This window comes from Nerophis lumbriciformis, linkage group LG06, assembly GCF_033978685.3.
Source record: "Nerophis lumbriciformis linkage group LG06, RoL_Nlum_v2.1, whole genome shotgun sequence".
In the NCBI taxonomy this organism is placed as follows: Eukaryota; Metazoa; Chordata; class Actinopteri; order Syngnathiformes; family Syngnathidae; genus Nerophis; species Nerophis lumbriciformis.
In genome coordinates this window covers 5,248,451-5,258,450 of record NC_084553.2, presented here as the reverse complement: position 1 = coordinate 5,258,450, position 10,000 = coordinate 5,248,451, and the positions used below count along the sequence as shown (strand labels likewise).

At 48.8% G+C, this 10,000-nt stretch overlaps 1 protein-coding gene across 1 annotated transcript in view; it reads right to left on the bottom strand.

Annotated features, from left to right (window-relative positions):
• The window catches only part of adamts18 (ADAM metallopeptidase with thrombospondin type 1 motif, 18), a 217,421-nt gene that overhangs the window by 133,138 nt on the left and 74,283 nt on the right, over nucleotides 1-10,000 (bottom strand). Inside the window, exons 9-10 of the mRNA XM_061963659.1 lie at nucleotides 8,547-8,684; nucleotides 5,917-6,070 (exon numbers count right to left, since the gene is read on the bottom strand). Of these exons, the coding sequence (XP_061819643.1) occupies nucleotides 5,917-6,070; nucleotides 8,547-8,684 (292 nt within the window). The remainder of the gene's footprint in view (nucleotides 1-5,916; nucleotides 6,071-8,546; nucleotides 8,685-10,000) is intronic.

Sequence of the window (10,000 nt, the reverse complement as noted above, 5' to 3'; positions counted from 1 at the left end):
TCGCTCCCTGTATGATCAGTGCCAGAGCTTGGTCCGCATTGCCGGCAGTAAGTCGGACACGTTTCCAGTGAGGGTTGGACTCCGCCAAGGCTGCCCTTTGTCACCCATTCTGTTCATAACCATCCATCCATCCATCCATCTTCTTCCGCTTATCCGAGGTCGTGTCGCGGGGGCAGCAGCCTAAGCAGGGAAGCCCAGACTTCCCTCTCCCCAGCCACTTCGTCCAGCTCCTCCCTGGGGATCCCGAGGCGCTCCCAGGCCAGCCGGGAGACATAGTCTTCCCAACGTGTCCTGGGTCTTCCCCGTGGCCTCCTACCGGTCGGACGTGCCCTAAACACCTCCCGAGGGAGGCGATCGGGTGGCATCCTGACCAGATGCCCGAACCACCTCATCTGGCTCCTCTCCATGTGGAGGAGCAGCGGCTTTACTTTGAGCTCCCCCCGGATGACAGAGCTTCTCACCCTATCTCTAAGGGAGAGCCCTGCCACCCGGCGCAGGAAACTCATTTCGGCCGCCTGTACCCGTGATCTTGTCCTTTCGGTCATAACCCAAAGCTCATGACCATAGGTGAGGATGGGAACGTAGATCGACCGGTAAATTGAGAGCTTTGCCTTCCGGCTCAGCTCCTTCTTCACCACAACGGATCGATACAGCGTCCGCATTACTGAAGATGCCGCACCGATCCGCCTGTCGATCTCACGATGCACTCTTCCCTCACTCGTGAACAAGACTCCGAGGTACTTGAACACCTCCACTTGGGGCAGGGTCTCCTCCCCAACCCGAAGATGGCATTCCACCCTTTTCCGGGCGAGAACCATGGACTCGGACTTGGAGGTGCTGATTCTCATCCCAGTCGCTTCACACTCGGCTGCGAACCGATCCAGCGTGAGCTGAAGATCCTGGCCAGATGAAGCCATCAGGACCACATCATCTGCAAAAAGCAGAGACCTAATCCTGCAGCCACCAAACCGGATCCCCTCAACGCCTTGACTGCGCCTAGAAATTCTGTCCATAAAAGTTATGAACAGAATGGGTGACAAAGGGCAGCCTTGGTGGAGTCCAACCCTCACTGGAAACGTGTCCGACTTACTGCCGGCAATGCGGACCAAGCTCTGACACTGATCATACAGGGAGCGGACCGCCAAAATCTGAGCACTGCCCACAGGACTTCCCGAGGGACAAGGTCGAATGCCTTCTCCAACTCCACAAAGCACATGTAGACTGGTTTGGCAAACTCCCATACACCCTCAAGGACCCTGCCGAGAGTATAGAGCTGGTCCACAGTTCCACGACCAGGACAAAAACCACACTGTTCCTCCTGAATCCGAGGTTCGACTATCCGGCATAGCCTCCTCTCCAGTACACCTGAATAGACCTTACCGGGAAGGCTGAGGAGTGTGATCCCACGATAGTTAGAACACACCCTCCGATTCCCCTTCTTAAAGAGAGGAACCACCACCCCGGTCTGCCAATCCAGTGGTACCGCCCCCGATGTCCACGCGATGCTGCAGAGTCTTGTCAACCAAGACAGCCCCACAGCATCCAGAGCCTTAAGGAACTCCGGGCGGATCTCATCCACCCCCGGGGCCTTGCCACCGAGGAGCTTTCTAACTACCTCAGCAACCTCAGCCCCAGAAATAGAAGAGCCCACCACAGATTCCCCAGGCACTGCTTCCTCATAGGAAGACGTGTTGGTGGGTTTGACATTTATGGAAATAATTTTTAGGTGCAGTCAGGGCGTTGAGGGGATCTGGTTTGGTGGCTGCAGGATTAGTGCCATCTCCAGGTTGGGGAGGAGATTTTCCCCCAAGTGGAGGAGTTCAAGTACCTCGGAGTCTTGTTCACAAGTGAGGGAAGAGTGGATCTTGAGATCGACAGGCGGATCGGTGCGGTGTCTTCAGCAATGCGGACGCTGTATCGATCCGTTGTGGTGAAGAAGGAGCTCAGCCGGAAGGCAAACCTCTCAATTTACCGGTCGATCTACGTTCCCATCCTCACCTATGGTCATGAGCTTTGGGTTAGACCGAAAGGACAAGATCACGGGTACAAGCGGCTGAAATGAGTTTCCTCCGCCGGGTGGCGGGGCTCTCCCTTAGAGATAGGGTGAGAAGCTCTGCCAGCTCAAAGTAAAGCCGCTGCTCCTCCACATGGAGAGGAGCCAGATAAGGTGGTTCGGGCATCTGGTCAGGATGCCACCCGAACGCCTCCCTAGGGAGGTGTTTAGGGCACGTCCGACCGGTAGGAGGCCACGGGGAAGACACAGGACACGTTGGGAAGACTATGTCTCCCGGCTGGCCTGGGAACGCCTCGGGATCCCCCGGGAAGAGCTGGACCAAGTGGCTGGGGAGAGGAAAGTCTTTGGTTCATGACTGAGATCAGGGATCTTGGGCTCTAAAAGTTTGGTGACCGCTGATTTATGGAATCCGGTCAACTTTCTTTGGTTTCACTTTTGTCGAACTGCGCATGCAAGTGACATTGGGGCCACATTGGAGCCACATTGGGGCCTGTGCGTGTTTTATACTGGAGTCTACTAAAGGTTTTACCTGTAATCCAAACAGTTTTGGTGGCTAACTCCTGTGTCAAACACGTATCAGCGGATCTTATCTTTCAACGGTGCATATTTATTTGTTTTTGGGTCAATTTCTTTTGTCAGGAAGAAGCATCCCTGTGGTACAAAACAGAAATGGACGAGTCAGAGAGAGTATTTCCTCAGCGGTTGTAAGAACGATGTTATGTCGTCTTTCAAACCCCATTTCCATTTGAATGGACAACCATGAATACCGACTAACATAAAGACCTCATCCAGCCCGCGGGGGCTTGACAAGGATGAGGGTTAGTGGTGGTGGTGGGGGCGGGGGGGTCTCCATTGAATGAATTCAAACCAAGGATAAAACATGAAGGGTCAGAGGCCGTTTGGCAATGATGAGGCCAATTAATAAAGCCAAGTCTATTTATGTGGGACGTCGTTGATGTTGTGGCCAACCCTTGCATGACGGAGATGCTCCTCACGACCATGTGGTGCTCTTCAGAACCAAGACTCTTCTACGGACTCTGAAGGTCGAGTAGTTAAAATGTGCTTTTAAAAAGGGAATTGTGCCTATTATTCACAATCCTTACAAAAGACAAGAACACGTGTTTTTTCTTTCATGCATTCTAATTAGTAAAATACGGCAAATACGAGGCGGCTAACAACGCAGCTCATAGGAGCACACGTTTTCCTGCCCATAAAGCCCTCTAAAAAAAACATTCAAAACGTTGGAATCCGTTCCAGAAGGTCTGAGCAAAACCAAATCATACAAAAATCAGAAGCATCCATCCATCCATCCATCTTCTTCCGGTCGGGTCGCGGGGGCAGCAGCCTAAGCAGGGAAGCCCAGACTTCCCTCTCCCCAGCCACTTCGTCCAGCTCCTCCCGGGGGATCCCGAGGCGTTCCCAGGACAGCCGGGAGACATAGTATTCCCAATGTGTCCTGGGTCTTCCCCGTGGCCTCCTACCGGTCGGACGTGCCCTAAACACCTCCCGAGGGAGGCGATCGGGTGGCATCCTGACCAGATGCCCGAACCACCTCATCTGGCTCCTCTCCATGTGGAGGAGCAGCGGCTTTACTTTGAGCTCCCCCCGGATGACAGAGCTTCTCACCCTATCTCTAAGGGAGAGCCCCGCCACCCGGCGGAGGAAAGTCATTTCAGCCGCTTGTACCCGTGATCTTGTCCTCTCGGTCATAACCCAAAGCTCGTGACCATAGGAACGTAGATCGACCGGTAAATTGAGAGCTTTGCCTTCCGGCTCAGCTCCTTCTTCACCACAACGGATCGATACAGCGTCATCATTACTGAAGACACCGCACCGATCCGCCTGTCGATCTCTCGATCCACTCTTCCCTCACTCGTGAACAAGACTCCAAGGTACTTGAACTCCTCCACTTGGGGCAAGATCTCCTCCCCAACCCGGAGATGGCACTCCTCTCTGAGCTGCCACCGTACTGTGGTAGAGGAGTTTGCGTGTCCCAATGATCCTAGGAGCTATGTTGTCCGGGGGCTTCCATGCCCCCTGGTAGGGTCTCCCAAGACAAACAGGTCCTAGGTGAGGGATCAGACAAAGAGCAGCTCGAAGACTTCTATGGAAATGCAAGAACCGAGACTCCGATTTCCCTCGCCCGGACGCGGGTCATCCGGGGCCCCCCTCCGGAGCCAGGCCCGGAGTTGGGGCACGATGGCGAGCGCCTGGTGGCCGGGCCTGTTGGTTAGTTTTGGACTCTTTGAGTGCCTGTTTTGTACACCTGAGTTTGTTGCCATGGCTGCTTATTATTTTCACCTGCCGCGTTTGTTCCCGACACGCACCTGTTTGTCATCACAGACATTATTATTTAAGCCTGTCCTCCCTGTCATTCGTTCTTGCTTCGTACTGTGACGACCGAGGCGCATTGTGATGCGGGGTAAGCGTCGTCGCCGTGGAAGCAGGAAGCGTCGTCGCCGTGGAAACAGGAAGCGTCGTCGCCGTGGAAGCAGGAAGCGTCGTTGCCGTGGAAACAGGAAGCGTCGTCGCCGTGGAAGCAGGAAGCGTCGTCGCCGTGGAAACAGGAAGCGTCGTCGCCGTGGAAACAGAAGGCGTCGTCGCTGTCAGCGTGGGCGGAGCCAGAGGAGGAGCAGGCGGCTCGTCTGTCGGCATGGGCGGAGCCAGAGGCGGAGCAGGCGGCTCGTCTGTCGGCGTGGGCGGAGCCAGAGGCGGAGCAGGCGGCTCGTCTGTCGGCGTGGGCGGAGCCAGAGGCGGAGCAGGCGGCTCGTCTGTCGGCGTGGGCGGAGCCAGAGGCGGAGCAGGCGGCTCGTCTGTCGGCGTGGGTGGAGCCAGAGGCGGAGCAGGCGGCTCGTCTGTCGGCGTGGGCGGAGCCAGAGGCGGAGCAGGCGGCTCGTCTGTCGGCGTGGGCGGAGCAGGCAACGGAGTATCTGCGGGTGGTGAATGTCTCAGCTGGACTGCTGGGTTGGCCGTAGGGGGAATCATCACCTGCAGAGCGGTGAGTATACTTCCCAGCTGTCTCTCCAAAGCGTCAAGGCGGGCGTCTTGGCGTTCCGCCATGGCGTTGACGCAAGCCCCAAGAACGCCAAACTGTTCCTTCTGTTGTCCAAGTTGTTTGGCCTGTTGGTGCAATGCCCTTTTTACTGGGTCGATCTCTACGGGGTCTCGTGTGCTTTGCAGCGATGGAGCAGGAGGTGGAGAGGATGGTGTTTGCAGGACCACCAGGGTTGATGGTGGCGTCAGAGTGGCAGGCATCGTTGTCGTTGCCGTGGAAACAGGTGCTGGTGCGGAAACCAGACTTGGAGTCGGTGCTGGTGCGGGAACCAGACTTGGAGCAGGTGCTGGGCGTGACTTTGGCGGAGGTGGCCTGGCCGGGGGTTGCAGCTTAGTATGCCGAAGGTCTGGTGGCGGAGGAGTGTCGCTAGGCAACGGAACATCTGCGGGAAGTGGACGTCTCTGCTGGATTGATGGGTCGGCCGTAGGGGAAGTCATTGCCTGCAGTGCGGTGAGTACGCTTCCTAGTTGTCTCTCCAATGCGTCAAAATAATAATGTCAGTGGTGACAAACAGGTGCGTGTCGGGAACAAACGCGGCAGGTGAAAATAATAAGCAGCCATGGCAACAAACTCAGGTGTACAAAACAGGCACTCAAGGAGTCCAAAACTAACCAAAAACACAAGTATCTTGAAAACGTAAACAAAAAATATGATCCGGGCAGCGGATCATAACAGTATTCAGTGTATAAAGAATAACACATCTCTCGTCCGATTGCGCTTTTCCTTTCACACTTGCTATTAACGTAAGATGCTCCAGCTTCTCAAATAAAACAAAAAAAAGACAGTTTTGTTTGACTACTTGATTAGAAAATTACCAAGGAGAATAGATTATAAATTGGCGTCTTACCTTGACAAAGTCCAGGCGGCACAAGGCGGCCTTGGCTCCGAACTGCCACTTGCACTGGGTGTCCGCGTCGTAAAGCTGCCCGGGAAGCTTCTCGGGGTATTTGTACTGGCCGATCTGCTTGGGCTCGTCCACCAGACAGGACGCCTGCGTGGTCCTGGTGGACACAAAAACGCATCGGAATGAGTGACGTCCGTCGATCCCAAGTCATGATCCGACACCGATCACGTTTTATTTACAGCAAGTAACTCAAATGTTGTTTTATTATTTTTAGAATTTGCTGGTATCGACAAAAATCGATACCAATTTGTGGTATGCGATATTTACGCACAATAGAGTGGCTAGTGTATAATCGTTTGTTTTTGTCCTCCTACGTCCACAGATTTATTTTAAGGGTTTGTAAACAAAAAACGGAAAAAAAGAATATTTTCATGATAAAAAAAATATCGATTTAATCGCTACAGTATCGACCATACACCGATACCATACTTGGTCTTAAGGATGGGTACTTTTTTGACACCGACCGAATCCTGCCGGTCCGACCCGGCAACGGTGCCATGTTACGGTACTCGACGTCACGCCAACTTCGCACTTTCCGATCACTCCAGCAGCACTGAGAGCGGGAAAAAAAAGCTAATGTAAATAGCCGTTGCTATGGACATGCTACTGATTAGCATTAGCGATCTTACATGGCAATTTCAACACCTACCAAACGTGTTAATACTACAACTAAATTGCACGTCACAATCCAACAGCTGGTGCGTATTAAGTACAATACTTACGGTATTAACACTTTTTAGGGCGCAACAAAAAAAACGATACAACACACCGTAAACTGTGCACTACCGCCATCCTGTGTCTTGGACTTGCAACTGCAATTGCAGCTCCGGACAGGCTAACCTCCTCCAACCTCCGAGGACAAAGTTACGGACACTGGGAGACCGGGCTTTCTGCTCCGCCGCTCCCAGTCTGTGGAATGCTCTCCCTGACCACCTGAGGGCACCACAGACTGTGCATGCTTTTAAACAAAAGGCTTAAAAAACATTATTTTTAAAAAAGCCTTCCTGTTTTTTAGATATATGCATACTAGTTATAGCTATTAGGCTGTTCTAGTTTTTATTTTTATTTATTTGTATTATCTTTTTATTTGTATTCTTTTTAATACACTGTAGCAGTAAAGTGCTTTTTACAAATAAAATCTATTATTATTATTATTTTTAAGTCTATTTCCATGTACTGGGAATTGGTATTGAATCGGTTCAAATGTGAACGATACCCATCGTTCCAGTCTGTGGAACGCTCTCCCTGACCACCTGAGGGCACCACAGACTGTAATTTTTTTTTTTTTTTAAAGGCTTAAAAACCTTTCTTCTTTTTTTAAAAAAAAGCCTTTTTTTTAGATAAATGCATAATAGTTCTAGCTATTAGGCTGTTCTAGTTTTTATTCTTATTTATTTGTATTATCTTTTTATTTTTTTATTTTTTTTTATACACTGTAGCAGTAAAGTGCTTTTTACAAATAAAATATATTATTATTATTATTATTAAGTCTTTTTCCATGTACCGGGAATTGGTATTGAATCGGTTCAAATGTGAACGATACCCATCGTTCCAGTCTGTGGAACGCTCTCCCTGACCACCTGAAGGCACCACAGACTGTGAATGCTTTTTTTTTTTTAAAGCCTTTTTTTTTAGATATATGCATAATAGTTTTAGCTATTAGGCTGTTCTAGTTTTTATTCTTATTTATTTGTATTATCTTTTTATTTATTTATTTTTTTAATACACTGTAGCAGTAAAGTGCTTTTTACAAATAAAATCTATTATTATTATTATTATTAAGTTTATTTCCATGTACCGGGAATTGGTATTGAATCGGTTCAAATGTGAACGATACCCATCGTTCCAGTCTGTGGAACGCTCTCCCTGACCACATGAGGGCACCACAGACTGTGGATGCTTTTAAAAAAAGGCTTAAAAACCCTTCTTTTTTTAAAAAAAGCCTTTTTTTTTCTTTTTTTTTAGATATATGCATTAGTTCTAGCTATTAGGCTGTTCTAGTTTTAATTTTTTATTTTTTTTAATTATTTTTTTTATTTTATTTTAATACACTGTAGCACTTTGAGGTTGTTTACTCAATGTAAAATGCTTTTTACAAATACAATCTATTATTGTTATTATTATTAAGTTTATTTCCATGTACCGGGAATTGGTACTGAATCGGTTCAAATGAGAACGATATTCATCCCTACTTGGTATCGCTATTATCGATATTTGTATCAATCCGCTTACCCTTGTTTACGTTCAAGAGCTCTAGCCTCGTGGTTAGCATGTCTTCTTCTGTCCTCTGTGTGTCGTGTTTGTTTACCTATTCATCGTCCTCCAGTGATAATGCTACTTGTCAGAAATATTGCCGCCATGGAGGCGAGAATTAGTAATAGAAGCGGCTCCACACTGCGGATGGACATTAGCCACGCTAAGACAACCCCGGGACACAGTAAAGATGGTCTGGGTGTGTCCGTTTATAAGCCGATCCAGGTAAAAAAAAAAGGCAAATATTGATCGTCCCGATCCGTGATCAGGATCGGGACTTCTCTGGTCCAGATGCCAAAGGACGAGGACGAGGCTCTTACCCCAGGAAGCGACTGAGGTACTGCCGGCTGCAGGTGGACCAGGAGAACACGCCGTTGTTGCCTGCAAGAGTCGGGGACATGATGTTGCCCTCGGTTTTGCGACACGGGTTCCCCTCGCCGTCGTGGATCATCCCGAAACTGGAGCAAGAAAATACAAGAACACAATGTATGGACTTCGTCTTTGGACCAAAAGGTGTGCAAAACTGAGTCACGGTCTCATAACTGAAAGGTCCATTCATTCATTTTATACTGCTTGTCCCTCTCGGGGTCGCGGGACCCAATCCCATCCATTTAACAGCAATTTATATTTATGTTGTAATAAAAAGGCTCTAATGTAAATACATTTGGAAATACATATATATATATATATATATATATATATATATATATATATATGTCTTAATAAGGTTATCCAAAAAATAGTGCTCGATACCGTAGTAGAGCGCAATATATGTATGTGTGGGAAAAAAAATCACAAGACTACTTCATCTCTACAGGCCTGTTTCAAGCCAACAAGCAAACAGTCAACTTCCTCGACGTCACTTTCAACCTGAGAAATAACAGCTACCAACCATTCACGAAACCCAACACAACACTCCAATACGTGCACCATGACAGCAACCACCCACCCACCACCACGAAAAGAATACCTACCGGAATTAATAAAAGGCTATCGATGCTGTCATCTAGCAAAGCTGAATTTGACCAAGCAACCCCCCCGTACCAAAAAGCCCTTGATGAAAGCGGATACAATTTCACCCTCACCTATGAACCCACGCCAGGAAACCAGCCAAAAAAGAACAGAAAACGAAACAGCATCATCTGGTACAACCCCCCATACAGCAAAAACGTCTCAACTAACATTGGACACAAATTCCTCAATCTGATTGACAAACACTTTCCCAAAGACAACACCCTAAGAAAAGTATTCAACAAGAACAACATTAAATTGAGCTACAGCTGCATGAACAATATACGACAAATCATCTCAAACCACAACAAAACAATTGCAAATGAGCCGTCGGCCCCCGGACAGAGCGACTCCAAAACCAACAAAGGCTGCAACTGCCGAAAGAAACCTGATTGCCCTCTCAACGGGGGGTGCTTACAAACATCAGTTGTCTACCAATCTAAGGTAACACGCAAGGACATTAACACATCCGACACATATGTAGGATTAACCGAGGGAGAGTTTAAAACCAGATGGAACAATCACAAGGCTTCTTTCAGGAACCAAAACCTCCGGAATACCACAGAACTCAGCAAACACATTTGGGACCTCAAAGACAATAATGTTGAATATTCAATAACATGGCAAATTCTTGCATCCAGCACACCTTACAATAGTGGTAATAAAAGATGCAACCTATGCTTGAAAGAGAAACTGTTTATTATTTACCGTCCAGACCTGTCATCCCTCAACAAGCGCAGCGAAATTGTATCAGCATGCCGTC